Source organism: Sprattus sprattus (assembly GCF_963457725.1).
Source record: "Sprattus sprattus genome assembly, chromosome: 5".
In the NCBI taxonomy this organism is placed as follows: domain Eukaryota; kingdom Metazoa; phylum Chordata; class Actinopteri; order Clupeiformes; family Clupeidae; genus Sprattus; species Sprattus sprattus.
Window position 1 is genome coordinate 21,458,632 of NC_137924.1, and position 22,043 is coordinate 21,480,674.

At 47.4% G+C, this 22,043-nt stretch overlaps 1 protein-coding gene across 1 annotated transcript in view; it reads left to right on the forward strand.

Annotated features, from left to right (window-relative positions):
- Positions 1 to 3,194: 3,194 nt before the first annotated feature.
- Positions 3,195 to 22,043, forward strand: part of sema5ba (sema domain, seven thrombospondin repeats (type 1 and type 1-like), transmembrane domain (TM) and short cytoplasmic domain, (semaphorin) 5Ba) — a gene marked incomplete at its 5' end in the record, with an annotated part of 62,045 nt that continues 43,196 nt past the window's right edge. The window contains 3 exons of the mRNA XM_080838717.1: positions 3,195 to 3,411; positions 12,882 to 12,981; positions 13,320 to 13,365. Coding sequence (XP_080694843.1) covers positions 3,195 to 3,411; positions 12,882 to 12,981; positions 13,320 to 13,365 — 363 coding nt within the window. The remainder of the gene's footprint in view (positions 3,412 to 12,881; positions 12,982 to 13,319; positions 13,366 to 22,043) is intronic.

The window sequence follows — 22,043 nt, forward strand, 5'->3', positions numbered from 1 at the left end:
GACTACCACACACCGAGCTTTCTCACCTTTACCTCTCTTTCTCTCTCTCTCTCTCTCTCACTCCTCCCCTCTCTGTCTCCAGCTCTAACTGTCTGTCACAGCTGCCCTCTCTCTCTCTCTCTCGCTCACTCTCTCTGCTTTTGTGTCTCCTGTTCTTACCGTCTGTCATGTCTGCTCCCCTCTCTCTCTCTCTTCCTCTCTCTCTCTCTCTCTCTCTCTCCATCCCTCCTCCACTCTCAGGCCAAGACTTCAGTCACCTCCAACCCTCCCTCCCTCCACACTGACTGATACCGACTACTCTGGCGTTGCTGCTGGATGAGGGCCGCTGGTGCACACTGTTCTCCCAGCAGGCACGTGACCTCCTCGTCCGTCTGATCCGAGCGCTATTGACAGGAGCTGTGCCTCTGCATTCATTAATATAATCCCCGGCAAGCAAGTTCCTTAAGAGAAGTGCGTAGTGGGCACTAGATAATTGAGTTGGCTCTCTCCACCTCCCCTGTTCCCACAGCACACTAAAATTAACTGGAGACTGTGTTCTTGTAGGCCTTTTTAATGGTTTCCCTACCATCCGCATGTGTTGGAGGTCAGCGATGACTTCTGCCCCTCTGAGGTTGCCGTAAACTGGCTCACAGGAGTTTGGCAGGCAAATGGCAGTTGGCGGGCAAATGGCAGTTGGGAGTCTTTGGTGGATGCCAACTCTGCCCATGATCTGGTGCACCCTGGCGGGTTGAGGTACCAGATGTTTAGAGCCCTAATTTACATACGTAGTGTGTGTGTGTGTGTGTGTGTGTGTGTGTGTGTGTGTGTGTGTGTGTGTGTGTGTGTGCATGGCCCTCAGACTCCAGCTGAGATTTATGTTCATTAATTCATTGATGTAAATAAATCCACATCTGCCACCCCACAGTATTAAAGAACCCTGTTTCAGTACAACTGTGAGCTTGCGTCTGGGGGTCCTGTCATACGAGCCCAGCTGTGCCAAGTGGTGTTTCAGCTCAGTCTGGATCATTTGGACCCGTCCAGGAGCCCCACCCTCTCTTCCTTCAGAGGGCAGTTATGTTCAGCTCACAAAATGTAGGCGTGTCGGTCTGTGTCGGTATTTGGTGTACGTGTCCCTAGGTGATAACATAGTTCAGAGATAGAAAGGGGCTGAGGACGGACGGCTAGAGAGAGAGAGAGAGAGAGAGAGAGAGAGAGAGAGATGAAGGAAATGAGAGAGATTGGAATCTAGAGAGTGGATCAATGTTGAACCCAGTTTGTCATGAGATTAGGAATGGGCAATCGTCTGACTATCTCCCCTGAATGAGGGCACCAGCAGTGTGGCAGGACATCTGGGCTTTGTGCTAATGCTCCTGCCACGGCACGTCTGGCTGTCTGACCGCCGCTATCTGGAGTGCCTGTGTTTTTATTACGGTCTCTGTGCGCAGACTTGAGTTAGCACCCACAGTCAAAGCGAGAGAACCCACGATAAGAAAACATTCCCATCTCATCTGTGAAGTGAAGACCCACATGAAACACGTCTACTCTATCTGCTGTTTATCACCCTGGCTTTGATGATGTGGGTGAATTTAATGTGATATGTGATACATACTGTAGATACGGTAATGACATCTGTGAGTGGACAGTATGCTGTGATCCACTGTGCCCGAGATTCACATTTACCTGATTGGTTACCAGTTGTAGTGTGAATTCTAATTGATTATGGGCATCATGGTTCATTTGTCACCAGCCAAGCTAATAATTTGTTATTGATCGGCATATTAAATGGAAACAGAAACACTGCTCCAAGCCTGTCACCTTTACTTATAAATGAATGTAACGATGTAGCAGCTCGCAGTGTGAACCATATAACCATTCATGTTTCAGATGAAATCCATACATCATGCCTGTGGTGGTGGGCTTGCATAGTCTCTCATCATGGCATCCTTTACACTTAACTACCATCCTCTTACTGCGGTGTTTGTGTGTGAGAGAGAGAGAGAGAGAGAGAGAGACGCACACTCCCATGTAGACTTGCACACACACACTGACAAACACACACACACTCTCTCTCTCTCCCTCTCTCAGTGCTCATTTTAACTTTTTTTTTCTTCTTCGGGATTTGCAGTGTTTTTTTCCTCACTGAGATTTTTTGGCCTACATTTGTCGGCTCCTGGTAATTATCAGTCCCCATTAGTGGCTCTCAGTTGCGGTGCGCTCCCTTCCTGCCCTCTCTGTCTCGGCGCAGGGGATTGACAGACTGCCTCTCGCTGTGTCAGGCTCCTGGTTGCGTAATTGGGTTCGCTCCGCGACAGTGGCAGCGACTGTGGCAGCGACAGCAGCCCGTTGAAGGTGCGGAATATAAAGATGGAGATGTCATGCCGCCGCTCACCTAATCAGATCTCCTGCTATCTCCTGCACCCTCCTCCTCCGTATTAAAACACCCACACCCTCAGAGTTCATCTGAGGCTGGCGGAAAAGAAAGGAAAAACTGATTACAGGAGTAATTGGCGTGAGCTGAAGCTAAGATACGTTTTCTGCGATCGTGCAGAAGTTTTTTTTTTTTTTTTTTTTAATTTTAAGTGCTTCCTCCGGAATGTCTACTTCGCAGGCGATTTATATTAATTACTTAGCAGGAGAATAACGTTTGCCGCAATGAAACACGGGGAATTCATTTGCCAGCCCTTCCAAACATTAGTTTGTCACAGTGTTTGTTCCGTTTTAGCCTGCGCTGCTACAGGGTGCTTTATTTCCCCCTCTGGTGACAGCGGTTGCCTACAACATTCTCTTAAATTCCGGAGCCAGTGTTAGGTACAAAGCTCTCCTCATTTATCAAACTGCCTGGCTGCTGCCATAGACTTGTACTGTGGAGAGGCTTTGGTACATTGCCTCTCATAAAACTTGGGCCTTGGTTCGTCCCATTTAACTTGGCTCATTTTCCAGATGCCAGATATTTATTGGCTGTTAAATGAACTTATCCGTCTCTCTGTGAACGTGTACTATTACCACAAAATCAAGGCTCAGTGGTGTAGTTTACCTACTGTGTGTGCAAGTCAGTGGGTCATCAATACTGTTTTGGTTTCTAATTTCTCTCTCCTTTTTCTTTCCTTTCTTCACCCTCCCCTCTCTCTTTCTTTCTTTCTCTCTCTCGCTCTCTCTCACAGGTGTACCCCAGAGGCCCACCTTGGCAGTTAGAGGAGAGGTTGGCCTCCGTCACCATGACAGCATTGCCCCGGGACGTCACCTCCCTGCCTGCATCCATCCTCTTCATCTTCTCTCTCCTTCTCCTCCTCTTCCTTCTCCCTCTCCCCTCAGCAGTGTCCCAAAGAGCTCCCTCTCCTCCCTCGGCTGCCCCTCCCACCCCCTCCCCCGCTCCCGCTGCGCCACCTCCACCCGAGTGTACCCGCAGGGAGCACCCCATCATCTCCATCCAAGGTGAGCACTGAAGCAACGCTTCGCCCTTCAGCATGCAGTAAAACCTCATAGTGTGTTCTCCCATATACAGAAGCCCTTCCCATGTACATTAGAGGCGGATAGAGTGCTGAGCTATAACTTTAAATCACAATGACATCACCCCATTTCAAGAGTATGCAGCTCACTCCAACTGGAACAAGTTGTCCCCCCGAATGTCATGTTATTTTAAGTTGCTCGGGAATTGCATATCTGTCGCGCATTTGAACTATGTGCGAGGTCAAATGGCTTGGCGTTAATGGCTCCAGCGGGAGCTGTCGGGAATGAAAAAAAAACAAAACCTGCTCCTAGAAACAACACTCTGGCGAACAATGCAAATTAGGCGTTATCGTGTCTGTGGTAATGAAAAGCAGTGAGTGTTCACTCTGTAACAACAACAAAAAAAAGCGGTGTCAGGCCTCGTTCCGGCAGCTCACTTCTGAGTTTTGCGCCGCTGTGCAGCGGCGTCTCTGCACGACGCCTCCATAACTCAGGCAGGCAGGGATTTCAGCTCGGGCCGGGAGATGCTGGATGGACGTGCTGCTTTCTGCAGGAGATAAACTGTTTTCGTTTCTCAAAAATCTCCTCCCCTCCCGCCACGACTGCCACGTGTTCCCCTGCGCTCCCAACAAGAGAGTACGTGCGGGCAGGTGGGCTATCATAGAACATCGCATGAAATTTTTCTTTTTTTTAGTTGAGCAAGTTGCCATGTTTTTGAAGCTGATATCTGTGGGAGGTAAAGAAGATCAGCCTGTGAGATTGGTGTGTTTGTTCCAGGGATGGAGTGCAGAAGCATCACCCATTCCCCCTCCTCCTCGGAAGATTGGTGAGAGTGAAATATTCATGGACGTAACTGCCATTGGAAAAGAAAGGAGAAGTGACGGCCACAGGGTCCTTTAATATTGGAAATCTGCCTGGACATTAGCAGGGCCATAGTTCATGTGAACGTTGCTTTGGGGGATGCACTCTGCTTGTTTATTGCCACCCGGAGGGTCCAAGCGTTGTTTTCTCAAAATAGCATTTCTCTGTGTCGTTTATCAACGTTATGATCAGCCGCATCGGGGCACGGAAAGGTCTTTAAAGTGAGGCTGCCAGAAGGCTTAGCTTCCCCGCAGTGTCAGAGAAACCTGGGAATATGGCACATTTGCAAAAACAAATGACAGAGAGAGGGTGAGGAAAAAGCCAGATGAATCCCATGAAGAGGATTAATCTCCCCTCTCTGACTTCCTTTGTCCCTGCTCTCTGGTGCAGCAAGCCGCTGTCCACATTCTCCCCCATGGCAGCTTCGGCAGCCGGCCGAGGCTTTTTCCTCCTCTGCCGCCATCCTTCTCTTCTCCTCCACGTCCAGATGGGCCGACCGGAGTGGCACACAAAGAGGTGGGAAAAAAAAGGGAGGAGTGGAAAGTCCATCAGTCCAGATCAGCGGGAAAAGAAAAAGCTGCACTTCACCTTTTATGTTAAAGCGCCGTCACTGGAATTTCATTTCAATGAAGGTGTCGCACGGACCCCGATATTAGGCCCTTTGATGGATGAGCGTTTTAAAGCGGGGCACTCATGCATGGTCCCTGGGGGGGGGGGGGCAAAATCACCTGAAGGGGCCCTGTAATCCCAGGCCAGGTTAGAGGGAGTAAGCCTACCCCCCTACCCCACCCCCCACCCCCCTTGATGCCTGAGAAGCCTCAGATCCGCTTTTGGGAGTCGACCTGGCGTATTAAAGCGCAAAAGTCACAGTGAGGTGCCATTGTCACCCTTCCCACGGCTTTCCGGTCGCACCAAGTGAAACGCTACAGGGCTGGGGCTCTGGAGCCCCTCCACTAAGACCCATGTTAAATGGGATAAGAGCTTTGTGATACCGACCCTGATGGTCATGCTTTCATGACAATGGCAAGTTTGAAAATTAGGGAGGCCTGTGTTAATATACTGGCAAATACCCAAATGCCGCTAATCTGAGGATTTAAAAGTGCTACTTACACTGTCGGGGATCACCGTCTCCTTTTGTACTCTTGCCCATACCCTAGTCTATTGGTGTGGAAGGCTGTAGTGTAAAAACACATCAACGCAACCCTACTTGTTTTGAACCGATAACATCATAAGTATGGGAATGTAGAGCTTTGACGTAGGTAATCGCTTTGAACATCTCAACAGCGTTTATCACACTGATCTGTTTTCAATGGTTGTGAAATGCTTCTGCAGAGGTATTTCATCCATCCTAGTAAATAGGGGCACGAGTGACACATCCTTCAGGTTAAAGAGGAAATATTGACTCTCAGACGCCTGTATTTCCAGGAATGAGGCAGTTTATATAATTATGTCCTGCGTTTATCATGTTTTTGAACAGTTTACCGTAGACCCGTCAAAGAAATGCTGCAATCACGAGTAATTCAAGTCAAAGCCAGTGAGCACTGATTGGTTTTCACAGGAGACAAGATATTGTAGCGGAATGAAACCATAGAGGTAGTCTCTGAATAGCAATTTATTTTTGAAATGATGACAGAAGAGTGCATAGTACCAGCCTTTTTTATTAAGCATTGGGTGAACTTGCTGTACATTACATTCCCTTCTGGACTGTGATGGGCAATCCCGTCTCTAGTGGCAGCTGTCATGGCAGAACTCACTCTAATTTGTCCCAGTAGAGCCATAGAAGCGAGAGGGAAAGAGAAACCATCTCTCTCTCTCTCTCTCTCTCTCTCTTTCTTTTTTCTTTCTTTATTTCTCTCTCTTTCTTTCTTTCTTTCTTTCTTTCTTTCTGTCTGTCTGTCTGTCTGTCTGTCTGTCTGTCTGTCTGTCTGTCTGTCTGTCTGTCTGTCTGTCTGTCTGTCTGTCTGTCTTTCTTTCTTTCTTTCTTTCTTTCTTTCTTTCTTTCTTTCTTTCTTTCTTTCTTTCTTTCTTTCTTTCTTTCTTTCTTTCTTTCTTTCTTTCTTTCTTTCTTTCTGTCTGTCTGTCTGTCTGTCTGTCTGTCTGTCTGTCTGTCTGTCTGTCTGTCTGTCTGTCTGTCTGTCTGTCTGTCTGTCTGTCTGTCTGTCTGTCTCTCTCTCTCTCTTTCTCTCTTTCTTTCTTTCTTTCTTTCTGACACATACTCCCATTTCCAGGTTCCATCTCTTTCTATTGTGCAGTCTTCCAGTTTGCCTTTTTTCATTTTCGAAAGGCCGTGTAATTGGCACCAGATAGTTTGTGTGGATTGGCGGAACCGTCTTGCTATCTGTCCTCTAGTGGGTAATGGTGCTTGCCGTTTAAGCCCCGTCACTGCCTGAGCGCGGGCCCTCCAGAAAAGGAGAGTGATGTCCTCGGCGCCTGCCGATAATGGAATGCCACCACGCTCACGTGATCCCTGTCAAGCGGAGATGGGTAGTGGCCATTGTGCCATTCTAATAGCCCCCTCGCTTGCCCATGATATCAGGCCATGTCTGCAGACGAGTGTATTGGTCTCCATCTTGACAGGCAGTGACCGTGGTGTGCTTCATCTGTGTGCTTTACCTGGCTTATCAGGCATTCAGCCCAGTCACTCTGAGTGGCACTCCTGAAGAGGCTCGGAGTTGCATCAGCGAGGATCACTGAAGTCTCAGTGGTAAGGGGATGTGAGCGTGTTGCAACAGAGGTCCAGTTGAGGCTCTTTGAGTGGTCATGACAATTCACAGTTTTTTTTTTCCATCACTCGCTTCTGCTCTCTCCCATCAAACTTTTTCATTGAATTGAATTGTTATGGCGCTATAAAAATAAAATGTAATGTAATGTAATTGAATATGCTTGAATGAATGGCTGAGCAGAATTTGAGTCATGCTCGTGCTCTTCTCCTGTCTTTCACGAGGCCTCAGGTGTCCTGCTTCCACCTCACTGCGTCCTCGTTCCTCTTCCTACCTGGCCCCCTCTCATTGTTTGCTTCTTCATCCTGTTCTGGAGTGTGTCTCTGGAGTGCCCCCATCCCCCCCCCCCCACACACACACACACACAATAGCGGAGATGGCAGTGCCAAACTGTGCCACTCTCATTTTGGACCATCTCCTGAGCAGCCAACCACACCGGGTCCGCTTTGAAGTGCACAGAATGATGTCGAAGATACCATCTCTTTTGTGGTGGGCTCAGTCATCATTCAGCGCTTGCCACCGTATTTTTGTATCAAGCCACGTATGAAGCAAATCCGGTTAAAAAGTTTCATCTGCAAAGTTTGCACCGTAACTATTACAACTATAGTTAATGGATAACTGCCCATCGACATTCCTTCCACGGTGAGTGTGTTAAGGCAGACATTGAACAAATTTGACCAAGCAACGTCCGTTATCTTTGACTAAAGAAAGAAGTACTAGCCTGGAAACTAAACTTTAGGTTTCTTTTGTGGGCTAATGTTATACGTTCTACATAGATACATGTGTGGCAACTGCGGTAAAAACTGGCTAAACGAACATTATGCCTTTTGTGTCATGAAGTTTGCCTCCACTACATCGAATATTTCTGTCTGTGGACGGGCTCAGCTGAGCGAAGCTGCACCAAGCGACGCCATTCGTATGGAAAAAACGACAAGAGTAGCTTCAGCCGCAACCAGCAGCATGAAAACATCACAGTCAGCTGGGGGTTGGGTGAGGAGGAGGATGGGGGAAGACAAAACAAAAGCAATTTTTGTTGTTGTTGGAATACGCTCGGATAAGCGGCGGTCTGCCTTCACCGATAAGATCCGCAGCGCTCCAGAGAGAGATGGGTGTCCTTTTGAGTGGGAGGGATGAAAACAAAACAGGAGAGAACGAAGGAGGGAGTGTGAGGAGGAATTTGTTTGTGTGTTTGTGTGTGTGTGTGTGGTTGTGGGTTTGTGTGTGTGTGGTTGTGGGGCTCCACTTCCCAGTGGGAAGCTGTGGTTTGTGTTTATTGTTGCTCTGTCTACCTGTGCCTTGAGTCCCAGGGCTGTTTTCTGTTTTTTTGAGCGTAACTATCTCTGTTTAATGCCACCTGAAGTGTTGCAGTTGAGTGCAAATGAGAGTTGTTAGAGTGGTTCAGCCATCAGCCATCAGCCAAGCACTCCACCAGCCCATGTACTGATTGTACATGTACTGATTCTAAATGTGCTGAAGGAGATGGGCTAGGCAACTGGTGACCATTAACGACCTGAAGCACAGTATTCAACTCAGCATAGTGTTCAACTCTACCATTTCAGACTGCAGAAGCAGCTCTCAGTGCCTTGTTCCGGTGAGTAGGAGGAAGGATCTCTTGTTGCTTTGCATACTTAGCTGACGACTCGAGAACGCATCAAGCCCGGGTGTGGTGCGGACTCCAATTTTCTTCTCTCTGAGTTGTGAGCAACAAGATGTCAAAAACAATTCCCGTTCTTTCAAACAGAGAACAAATATAGCATCTCTCTTTGAGATTCCAGGAAGGTGTGAAGGATTGATTTGACAGTTGAATTCACTCACTTTCAGAGAGATTGAGGCGGACAGAAAAAGAGCTGTGAAAAATCCAAATGACCCAAATCAAACACATCCTAGTCCTAGGTAGCTGCAGGTTCTGGTTCCGATCCGTCCTTACCCGGCACAGATCAACAGAGATGTGCTATACTTGGTTCATCTAACAAAATAGTGTTTTTGTTACTTGCCCATTTCGATTTGATCCGTTCACATGTGATGTCCTTTTCTGATTTGATATACTGTCGCATTAGAGGTTGACGGACAAATACTGAGATGCAATGACTGTTCATTTTTTATTAACAAGTTATCTCCTGAAGGGTAAACAATCAAACCAGATGCGCAATTACAATGCTAATTAGAAAAGGGGTTGGCGCCAATATTTGTTTTCCATTCAGGCATGGATGTAATTAGGCAAACGCAGCAGCTCCAGTTTCTGGAATCAGACAAAGGCTTTGGGGTTAATTTGATATTTGATACATTTTTAATAAGTCCCAAGCATTTTCAGATGTTCTCACAAATGTTATGCTTGAGTAAATCTGTGAAAGTGTGAAATGGCCAAGCTCGAAAGCACATTCTAATTATTCGGCTGTCAAGATGTGTGAAAAACAGGTGGGTGGGTCAAGCCAACCCCATGGACTCCATGAAGTGTGGCTTATTTTTTTGTGAAAGGGGTCAGAGGTCGTGGAGAAGGGAGTTGCCATCACTGTTAAATAGAGAAGAACCTTCGTGCACTGTGTATTTCTCCCCCTTCTTACAAGTCAGAATGTGCGGAATGTGCCCGCGTACACCCCTGACCCATCTATCCATGATAAATCTTCTCTGAAAGAAAATGCTTTTAGGATGAAAAAGGGATTTTGGTGGGATCTTGATCTGCTCTGATACAAAAAGTAAAGAGTAATTGGTCTGGCCGAGCTTAAGACTGTCTCTCTCCTTTTCTGTTAAAGTCCTTCCAAAACACACTCAGATCAGGTTTTTACCATCTTTTTAATCTCAGGATTTCTGCTAAACGGCACTAAAAAAACTTTGGAAATTCTCATGGATGTTCCAAGCTTTGCTCCCTTTCACTGCAGTTTTAATGCCATTGTGAAGCACCTTCTTATTAGTTCTAAATATCTCAAGTTTGAGGAGAAAATATTTCCTTGCGATTCATATGGCGTATGTTTTAATTCACCCTGGTTAGGTGGCAAAGCCGTTGATTTATGTCCCCTTCATTGTTTTCACGCTGTCCTCTGAGGCTGCCCTCACCCTTTGGGATCTGTTTACGATTAACGCTAATGCATTCATGTGACACTTCAGAGATTGGTGGGGGAGAAAAAAAATGTAATAATCGTCCATCAATTTTGAGGTCTTGCATAGAAGCCCTGAGGGTGTTTTTGGAGGAAGCAGACACATATTATTCCCCTTATCTGTCTGCGGATTGCCAAGACGTTATGGGTTGCTGGCCCTAGCTAAGCATGCATAAGCCACCGTTTGGCATGCGGCTAAATGTCCCCTTGCAGCCCTTTAATGAAACAAACAAGCTGCTCTCATTAAGGTGTAAATCCCTCTTACTCTGCCATCTTTTAATTCTAAGTTAAAATTCTGCTTAGCTGGCATTAATTATTGTAGGTTTTGCCTTTTTTTTTCACCCGGAGGCTGGCTTCATGTTTATTTCTGGTGTGACCTAAGCATTAACAGGATGCTCCTAAAACACGGCATCTGGATGTAGGTCTGCAAAGCCTCTTTCGTTCCACATGCATCTCACCCCCATCCCAGTGCTAAGTGTGAGCAGAAACCCGATCGTGATAATCTTTCCTCTCAAGTCTCCAGTCAAGAGCACCTCTTGGTGTTTACATTATGGGATAAGGCAGAGGGAGAAGATTCTGAAAGTCCCCCTTTTATCACCTCACGTGAAGAGCTAAACTCTCCAAGCTGTCCCCACTAGAAATACCCCCCCCACACACACACACCCCACACCCCTCCCTGATGCTCCTCTTCACCCATTCATCATTTAACTCTCCCTTCTGCAGCTGCTTTCTGACCCACTGTCGGCACGCTCCTGCTATATGAGCGCATGGCGACAGAGACATTAAAGCCCATAATTACACAGCGAACGGGAGGGAGATTGATGCTCGGCGCGTTTTGTAACTCTCTGACATGTCATGCCAGCGCATGAGAAATAACCGCCAGGCTCCGTCGGCCAACCGGTTTGCTCCCATCAGTTAACTCGGCTCTCGTTAGAACTTCATAAAGTATGAGGGGATTGAACGTGCCATATGTTCACGATCAATCCCTAAATCTTTTAATTCTGTGGGTTTTTAATGTGGTGGTGGGGGACCGGCACTCTCAGGAGATCTCTTGCCTCACTGAAGTCTGCGGAGATTCTTGCACCCTAAGGGATACACACACAGCCACAAAGCAACCTCTCCAGATGACAAACATCTGGATGTAAAATGTCAACGTTAACAGTTTGTGGTTTCCAGTAAGCAAAGTAAAACCTGTTAATAGTCATGCTGATTCCAACAGCATTGTGCCAGATGGAGTCACTGAGGACCATTCAGTTTAGTTGTAGTGAAGCAGTGCATGGTGTTTGGAACAAATATTGTATTTAAATAATGTCCTTTAATTAAATAACTTTCATAGTCTGCTCTTGCTTCAGTCTAGTCTCTTTAGCAGTGTAGTGAACATGAGAAGCCATGCATAACAGTGTAGGCCATTGTTGCATGGCATAGATACTAAAACAATACTTTTATGACTCCACTTTGACTGAATAAAGAATGAACTATTGCAGTCCCAAGTGCAGATCTTTTAAAGCGGGATTATCTGAGAAGGGGATTGTTTGCCAATTTCATTATGACGTGGGCGTGGAAGAGTTTCAAGAAACTGCTGCGTTATCATGTTCTGCATTGAAAGATAACAAATCCTCTTCTTTTTCTTACGAATCACCCCCCTAATGTTGAAATCCATTTAGAAAATCACATTAAGGTCACCACAAGATCAAGTGCACCCCCCCTCCCCCTTCCATACATAAAGCTCTTTTTGTGTCATCTCTTTATCACCTTAATGGAAAGCTGCAGCGGGCCAAATTGTTTTGATTCCTTTAAGCGGGTGTCAAACGGTGCTTTTATTGGACGTGCCTCTTCAGGAAAAAGCGCAGTTTTGACTGGATGTCCTGTTGCATTAGGATCAGCGCCACTGACGCGCTCCAGACAGTATTGTCCCTCTCAGCCGGCTCCTGACACGTGACTCCCGTGCCCCGGATCCCAGTGCTTGATTGGCGTGGTGTGGGCCACACGGAGGTCCCTAGCTACACAAGCCCATTAGCACAAGCTCCAGACAAGGAGGGCCACCCTACCGTACCCTACCCCACCCCAACCCACCCCACGCATAGCTATGGTGTGGGACTGAGAGAATCAGTCCTTATGGATGGCTCCGGGCCCCTCTGTCTAATAAAAGGCATCCGTCTGTCAGCGGCCACCATGGGAACATAGGATGAGACTCAGATTACTCGGATCTACAAGTGTCTTTTCACTTGAGTTCAACAAGGGGGGACGTTTTTTTTATAGTTGCGTTGAAAAAGACAGAGAAAAAAGATGTCTCTCTAACAGACCAAACAAATGTCCTGTGGGAAGAGTGGCTCGGTGCTGTGTGTGTGTGTGTGTGTGTGTGTGTAAGGCTCCCAAACAAAACACAACGTCGCTTGTTCTGAGACCTCAATCTGTCTGCAGTTTGCCTGGATATGTTGCGTGATTGGTTTCCAATGTCTTTTCAGCTGTACTAAACAAAAGAGATGGTTGAGATTAAACTGACTAAACAAAATAAAGACTTAAGTCCTCCAGATTCAGATTTCAGATTGAAGTAATTGGTCATTCTTCAGTACTTCCATCAGAATTAAATTGCGTTTGGTCCCGGCCTTGTTGTGTACATACAGATATCGCCAGAGTTTGTCTCTTGTGTTTTTGTCCTTTTCTCATATTCTTTGACAGTGTTATTGTAGATAAACTGATCTCATTCTCAGTGCACACGGTTGAATCACAGCCATAACAACGGGAGGTATCATTTCTGATGTTGTTTTCTTATCTTTTCCAGAGTTGAGCCCATGGATTTCGACATTTTCTCACCCTGGAGTGAGAGAATACTCACTGATGACCCTCGACCTCACCAGGAACGAGCTTATCGTTGGTGCAAGGTAAAACCTCAGTGTTTTATCCCATCTCCCATGTCCTCTCGTGCTATTTTTTTTTTCACTATGGTTCGAAGATGATTTTCCTTCTTGATTCAATAAAGGGATGCTATTTGCTCTAGATTAGATGCTTTTGTGGATTTTGGCTTTTGTTGGCTGTGCTATTGTGAAGACTCCTAGTGAAGTAGGTCTACTTTCCAGAAAGTAACACTAGATCATGACTCTTTTAACACCAGGCAACAAACTTTAGTATAAGTCTTCACAGTATAGTCAGTTTGGATGGAAGTGTCTGTGAAGAGACTGAATGCACAAGCTTATCTTTAATTCTTTTACTTTTTCTACAGAAACTACCTCTTCAGGCTGAATCTAAGCAACATTTCCCTCATACAGGTTAGTAGCCTGGCAATGCCAAATATTAAATCATCAGCTGCCAGTGATGCTATCCGTATCTCTGCCTTGTCAAACGTCACTCACAGAAGTCTGTCTCAAAACATGTCGCCCCATTGCTAGTGTTTCTGGAACCTGAGGGGTATTCCGCAAAGCAAACTTCCTGAGTTAGCCAGATAACGGATGACTAAAAAAAAATGTGTCTGAATAACTCAGTCAGGGTCCTTGTTCTTGTGCTTGTGAAAGTTTTCCTCTTTTGCTCCCTCTTTGCCTGTGAAAGTTTCCTCTCTTATTATGACTTTCATCCAGTCAGCCTCTTGCTTCATAAATTCAACTCCAAACTTCAGTCTGTGAACTCTAGAGCTCCTCAAAGGCAGCCAAGGAATACTTGATGTCTCCGTGGCGATCTGTGATATGAAGGAACCGGATCATCATTTGTCTGCAGTGTACTGGGGCTCACTGCTTTTGTCAGTCTGTTAAGATTAGACCTTAAAGCCCTGTTGCACATATTTCCACACAGACAGGAAGAAACCGAGCAGTCTGAGCTCCTTGAGACGACTAACGCTGGAGAACTCGGATGAAATGCGTCATTAGTGCTGTGGTATTTTCGTCATCCTGAGTTTCAGTGGCCAAATTTGCCTACGCTAAAGTGAACAGAGCTCTTTCGTAATTTTTCTTTTCCTTAAGACTTTCTTCTTTTTCTCCTCCGTCTCTCTCTCTCTCTCTCTCTCTCTCTCTATCTCTCTCTCTCTCTCTCTCTCTTGCACTACCTTTCTTCCTCCTTCACTCCCTCTTTCTCTCTTTTTGTCTCCTTTGCTGGAAGTCATCTCTGTTCTGCATCCTCTTGTTCCTGCCTGTACCTGCCCAGGCCCCCTCATCCCACCTAAGCGCTCCCACAGGAGTGGGATAGTCGCAATTTCATTTTGTTCCATTCCACCTCTGTCTGCTCGCTCTGCTCCCCAGGGGGGGAGGATGGGAGGCTGGGAATAAACAAGATGGATCTTTCTTCATTTGGGCTAACTGGAGCGTCACGAGTAGTGCCAGGGTCCAAATCGATGAGCAGAGAGGGGTGGGTGAGCAGGGGGAGGGAGGAGGGAGGGGGGGGGGGGGGACCAAGCTAGCCAGGAGGAGGAGAGAGTCCCTGCCCAGCAGCAGTGTTCCTGAGTGGCTGACAGCAGGGAAGGGGGGGTGGGGTGGAGGATGAGGGGAGTTGAGGGTGCGCTGTCAAACACTTGCTGTTAGCCACCGCTGCCGGACAGGGAGAGTGTTCACCTCGGCACAAGGTGATCTTTTTTTTCAGGAAGAGGACTGAAATGGCAGTGCAAGTTATTTATTTATTTATTTATTTATTTTCTATTCTGTACACACAGAGGCAGGCTAGGTCAGTAAGTACAGTGAGAGAAGAGGTACATGGGGAGAAGACTCAGAAGAACACTCCCTTTCTATGATTTGATGTGATATGTGTGTACACACACACACACACACACACACACACACACACACATATCCGTTCATGCCCATGCCCTTCTATCTCCGTGGCACATGTCGTTGGCGTAACGTCCAGGGCGCTCCTCTGTGCCCGTGCCAGCAGCGTAATGGACCTGAGTGGAGGCCAGCTCATCCCAGAAATGCGGGCCCCGGTGCCAAACATGCAGGCTTTGGCAGGCACAGGGTGGCACGGAAGGCCAAAAGGGGGGATGCTTTTTAACTTTGACCAGGCGAGAGAGAGAGAGGAGGTGAAAAGTGCTGATGCCGTTCCTGTGAAGTCATCGTGTCTCAGGGCCCCTATGAGGGTATGTTGATGTGGGGGTTGGAGATATGGAAGAGCACCTGTGTCTGTCCTCACCTGAACAGAAGCTGGCAACACCAAGTTTTCTCTCATTCCAAGGTGAGGAAATATAGAAATACACAGGCTCCCCACTGCCAAAGACGAGAGGAGTGCAGTGACATGGATCAGGATGTACCTCCTCTTGGTGACAGACGTGCAACTCTTTAGTTGCACCATTTGATCATCCAGTGGGACTGTGATTGGGGACATCGCCGGAATTGGACAAGATGTGATGATTTCAGTTTGTTACTTTGTCTTTCATCATAAAGGACAGCGAAAATAGCGTATTCCCCCCTGCCTCTGAAAACTGTAGTGTCACCCCAGGATGAGTGTCACCTTTTGCTCCCACACAGTGCTTCACACAGTTCATGTGAGCACGAGTGGGACGGGGAATAAAACAACGGTTCCGTTCCCGTCCTCCCCGGCACCATCTCTCGTCCTCACTGGGGACAGAGCGTGTGATGAGCTAACTAACAGAATACATCCAGGGGAAGAAAACACAGCGAGCCCCGCTAAGAGCACACTCTGACGCCCACTCTACCGGGACGTCTGGTTCCACTGGACATGCTGAGGTGGCGGGTATGAGGCTGCAATATGCAATCGAGTCCCACCCACGCACTGTGTGCTAACTCCAGCTGGGCACTCACTTTAGAAGTGGGGGTTATTGGGGGGGGGGGGAGAGCAGAAAGACGCAGGCAGAGAACTACGCTGTCTTGTCTTTTTGATACCTCTCCCTCTGGAGCGTAAGCCGTTTGCACGTACCAATTAAGGAGAATGCGCTCGGAGCAGCGGTTTTGATGCCGAGAGGGAAAAGTGCTTTCATGTGTGTTGTCTGTTCCTGGACTAGTCGGGATTTTTGTGTGTGTGTGTGTGTGTGTGTGTGTGTGTGTGTGTGTGTGTGTGTGTGTGTGTGTGTGTGTGTGTGTGTGTGTGTGTGTGTGTGTGTGTGTGTGTGTGTGTGTGTGTGTGTGTGTGTGTGTGTGTGTGTGTGTGTGTGTGTGTGTGTGTGTGTGTGTGTGTGTGTGTGTGTGTGTGTGTGTGCGTGTGTGTGTGTTTCTAATTAACTCGTCTCAGCTACTTCCTCAAATCGATCACCCTGGGTTTATTAACTCAATTGAAGACACCCATACCAATGGCCAATTCCCACTAGGGTGTAGTGATATTCAATTCTAGATATTCTAGTGATACAAATCTAGATATTCATGTGGTTGTGAGATGAGAGGATACATTTTTGAAAAGAAAGCCTTTTCAGCACTGGCATTCCTGGGGTGCGAAAGAAAGCAAGGTGTGTGTGTGTGTGTGCACGCAGTGGTGTACATGGGTGGGGAGACTGGCTCAGTTTAGGCCGGAGGCTTTAGAGTTGATGGCGGAGTGAAGGGATCTGTGTGCTCTTGAGTCGGGAGCTGGACTCAGGGGGTCAGGTGCTTGACCTCTGGATGCAGGCCGTGGCTGAGCAGAGTTCTCAGCCACTCTCTGGCACTGAGTGTTTGTGTTAGTGTGTGTGTGTGTGTGTGTGTGGGGGGGGGGGGGGGGGGGGACATAAAGGAGAGGGAGGAATGTGTTTGGGGAGGGGTTGTTTTGTCCATGGAGTGACTATGTTGAGAATCTCCTTCAGCCTGGTTTTGTGTTCGTAACCAGTACTTTTCTCTCAAACTTTTCTTTCTTTCTCTCTCTCTCTCTCTCTCTCTCTCTCTCTGTCTCTCTTCATCTCTCTCTCTCTCTCTCTCTCTCTCACTCACACACATACCCTCTGTCTCTCATGCTCATCTTCTCCCTGGCACTCTCCCTCCGCCTCCCCCCACTCCCTCCCTCCCTCCCTCCCTCTCTCTCTCTCTCTCTCTCTCGTATACATCTGCGCTGATCACAGCAGTATTCCTCCCACTGCTGAGCTGAGAGCAATGTCAGGACATCCTGCCTCATACCTCTATGATGACAACAACACGTACCTCTCTGCAGGATGCCAGGATCTATCTGCCTATTCTCTCCTGAATTCAAAACACTGTTAATCCTAAACAGATAGAAAGACATTTCACTGCAGCAGCCGGGCAACCCTGCAGTGTCTCTTACTATTGTAGGGGATGAGTATTACAGAATGGTCTTCACTAATTATTGTGTTGCACATCTGAGCAAGCTTTGGCTCTTGTGGAGTTTGCTGTTTAGGCCCATTGTATTTTTTGGTCTTGGACATTGAAAGACTGTACACATTTAAAGGCTTACCATTACCTTTACTTACTTTTCAAAAAAGAAATAATGTTTTAATAGGTCAAATCTTTCAAGAAAAAGTCCAAGTCCATACTTCTGCTGTTCAGAGATTTGAGTCACCTCATAAAAGTATTCTAGAATACAACATTTGTTAGTTTTTCAGAATGGTCATCTTATTGTGAGTGTATTTTTCTCTTTTCCCTTCTTGTTTGTCCTTATAACACTGTAGTCCTCACTATTAATTCCAGTTATAGTGGTCACTATCACCTTGTGGAACCTTGAGATTGTCAGTCTTTCGCACATATTCCGTGGGCCACACTGCAGAGAAAAACCTTTCTTACGCCCTAATGGAAACCCATTGAACAGAGAGAACCTGTTGGAGAGTTGCGTGCACAATGCCTCGCCTCTCACTCACGCCTCTTGTTTTTCGGCTTGTCGGCTGAAAAGAAATGTATTAAGTCTGACCCTCTCTGCTTCCCCTCGCGCAGATTGTTCCATTTGTCCCTTGAGGTTCGGGTGCACGGAGTGGCGCGCCGTTCCTCCTGATTGTTTTCACCCGCTGGGTTTGTGCGCAGGGGTCCTAAAAGCAACACATACAGACCTGGTTACAGTGATTTTTTTTTTTTTGTGCCCCAATCACTGAACGCTTTTGTCAGCTTACAATCAGTCAGCCACTTTGTTGATGTCCTCTTGGATGTTCCAGTGGACCTTGTGTTGATGCGGATATAGGATTGATATAGGTCGCTTGTTACATGGACAATATTTATACTTCCACACGTCAGACTTATGCTGTGTGTGTGTGTGGGTGGGTGTGTGCAGTGGTCCTTGGTACTTCCAAGTCCATAGGAAATGTGAATTTGCCCTTGTGCCATTGGAAACAATCAAAAGGCTTTGTTTGGGTGACTTCAACCAAGCGCTTCCTGGTCAAAGGTCAGTTGACCCGGCAAACTCTGACCCTCCGAAGAGGAAACGCTGAGACAGGATCCACATTGAGAAGTTTGTGAGACTTTATATTTCTCCCAGAAATGTGGACACACTGTATACTTTCACCCCCTAAATCTGTCTAAATGACTTTGCAGTGGTGGGGAGAAATGCAAAGTGAACTGCCTGCTGGGTGAAGCCGCTGAGAAGCCAGTGGAGTGGAAGCAGTTGTGTTTTTTTTTTTTTTTTTAGCATTCAAAGAAGCAATGGTGCCCAAAGTCACCCGTGGCTCACACGGCGATGAGTCCCACTGAGGTGGATCAGATCACCTCCACACCACTCAGCCATTCTGCTCGCGTCGCGCCACCGGCAGCAGGAGTCTGGCCGACGAGTGAAGTTAGTGCTTTGAGTGGGGCGGATGTAAATGAAGGACGGGGAGGAAAAAAAAAGTGGAGACGTGATTAGATATTTGCGCGTGGAGGTCACCGCCGTTGCCGGTAGTCTCGGCTCACTGACCTCGTCGTTTGATGAGTCATGCCCGATTTCATTCAGCCAGATTGATTAATTTGGCTTTCTGCGATTTGGTGAGATTTCATTACTGATGTAGCTGCCGTCACCCATGAGGAAAAGGTGGTGGCGGCGGTGGCGGCGGCGGCGGCGGTGGTGGTGGTATTAGGAGGGTGGGGGTGGGGGTGAGGGTCTGATAGCATAATGGTTTTCAGTGATACCGCACTGACAGAGAGCCGTTACTCTTCATAATGGGGCCAGCAGACACGGCCGACATTTCTGACCTCGTATGGGTTTAGAGAATCACTCCTCAGTGGACCCTAAAACCAGCACTCCTCCAACAGGTCTAGACCCTCGGCCTCCTCCTTCTCCACACCGGGGGGAACCGCCCACGGGAGCAGCAGGCCTCCCTCCCGCCATCACTCACTAGGGCTTTTTAAATTAGAGCCATCATTCTCTTCCACCTCCACTGGCGCTCTGGGACCGACGGGGGTTGGGGTCTGTTGTGGGGGAGGGGAGGAGGGGGGTGGCTCTTTGACCCCTTGGGATAGCATTGCCACAGAGTTAAAGAGATGTTGTGGGAATGCAGCCTGAGGCATTTCTGTTGTGTGACCTGTAGGTTGTTTTCTCCCCCCTCCACCCCCACATGTCTACACTTTCCCCAGCCTCTTCTGATGTAAGCACTAGCTGGCCAACCCACAGTGCAACTATGTTTCCCTTTTTCTTTTTTTCTGTCTGCTTGTCCATTTCTCTCTCTGTTTTTCTCTCTCTCCTCCTTGTTCTCTTTTGCTCTCCCTGTCTTTCTCTATAAGCTCTTTCTTCAGCAAGTAGGCATGTGTGCCTAACCCTCATACCACAGTCACCCTCTTCCTCAGAGTGGGACTAGACAAACTGTGTGTGTGTTTGTGTGTGAGAGAGAGAGAGAGAGAGAGAGAGTGTGTGTGTGTGTGTGTGTGTGTGTGTGTGTGAGAGAGAGAGAAAGTTCCAGAAAGAGAGAGTGGGAGAGAAAGAACGAAAGAAAGAGAAACGGAGAGAGCAGGAGAGAGAAAATGAAGAGAGGTGGATTAAGAGCGAGGGATTGAGGAACGCGAGAGCAACGTGGAAATCTGGAGGCGAGGAACCTATCTGTGCCCTCTCGGGTAAGGATCAGTGTGTGGGGGCACAAAGAGACGGGCCCATTGAGAGTCTCGTCACATCTATCAGGTCGACACTGAATGGAGGAGGCCTGAATAGGGAGCTCTGTTAAAGGACGAAAGAGGGCGGGGCCTCCAGCAAGGCCTATTGAAGCGGAGGGACCTTGAAGCCGCAGCCTCTGTGGAGATAGATGGCCTTCCTCCCTCTGCTAGAGAGAGAGGAAGAGAGAGAGAGAGAGGGAGAGGGCTAGACAGAGAGAGAGATGGAGAGAGAGAGGATGGAGAGGCGGAGCTGAAGAACCTTAATCAGCCTTGCCATTGGAGCACAATCATGAGTATGCAAATTGAAATCCCTTTTCCCTCCAATGTCACCGCGGATGACTGATCTGAATTGGAGTTGGACGCAAGGGCGGGGAAGGCGTTGAGGTTTTCTATTGTCGTGCCTGTTGTTGATGAAGAAACGGTGAAGCGACATAGCCCTGTTGACATCCTGCGCTTGAAAAGCTCCCCCTTTTTATTAAAACTTCATTGACAAAACATTTCCAGGTGATGATGACGGACAGGACAGGGGGAGGCCCTCGCTGTCCGGCAAGCTTCGCACCTCATTTAGAAACATTCCGGAATCGTAATTAGTTGTCACATTCGATATTTATCAACGGTTGCCCGAGACAAGAGCCTTATTGGGCGGGAGAAGCTCTTGTGCTGGGCTTGTGCTGAAAGAGACACACACACACACACACACACACACACACACACACACACACACACACACAGTCACACACACACAGTCACACACACACACACACAGTCACACACACACACACACACACTCACACACAGTCACACAGTCACTCACTGTGACTCTCTCCCAGTCCCTGCCTTTGCATCTCCCTCAGGGCTCATAGAAGTAACAAACTTTTTTTTTATTCCGCTATTATTTCTCTGTCTGGCTAATTTTATTACATTTCTTTTTTTTGCCACAGCTAGTTCTTTACACTATGCAAAATTAATGACACTTTGGGTGGGGAGGTGGTAGTTTCTTTGTTTGCTTGCTCACCCGTTGCTTTGCATAGCTTTTATCGCAGCTCTAATTTTATTGCATCTTCAGTGAAAAAAAAAAACCTAAAAGTTAGAAGAATGAGATGTCATTATGTGGTTTCTGTGCAAAAAGCACAAAGCAGACTAATTGAGCGATATAAAAAATCACAGGGACTCATCATGAGCCGAGGCATGGCGATATCAAGGCGTCGGGTAAGGATGATGTACTGCCATGGATGGGGAAATAAAACCGTCTCATCTACATTGGAAGCATTTCAGCCGCTTTTTGTGACCCCCACCAAGCGACTTGTCAACCGATTTTAATATGAGGAAAAATGACGACCCATATGCCACTTTCCATTTCATAGCAGCGTTTTAGCACCGTGACAGAGTAATTTGTCATTTCCACTCCAAATGCCAAGTGCCCAAACAACAAAAAAGATTGCCCATTTGACTTTATCAAGATCTTTTCTTTGGAGTGGGTGACTTATCTTTTTCTCCCCTCTCTCTCTTTACGTTGGAGATTATGCATCTGTCCTTGCATGCCTTGAGCCATGGCTCAGCTATTAGCCTGTCCTTCCTCTCCTTTAAACGGCTGTCAGAGGACATTTATCATTCCAGCACTCTGGTGCGTCCATCGGGGGAACGTCCAGCCGCGCTCTGACTGAGATCCGATGAAGTGGAGCCAACCAATGGTGGCTAAGGATCAGCCTTTACACAGCCCAAGTGCATACGATCTTCCTTTCACATGCGAGCAACAGCCCGCCACAAACCTCTTAAGGCTTTGTTTCAGAGCAACATAGAAATGGAGAGAGGGAAATAGAGTGTGAAAGACAGCCAAGGAGAAAAAAGAAAGAAAGAGAGAGAGAAGGAGATTGAGAGAAAGGAATGAGGAAGAGATGGAGAGATGGAGAGACATAGGCTGCTATAGCATAGGGTCACCGGGTTAAATAGACGTGATCCGTGCTGCCTGGCAGACAAGGCGATAATGCTTCCCCAAAGCTATGACTCACCGCAAAGGCATCCATCACAAATGCCCCCCACCATGCAGA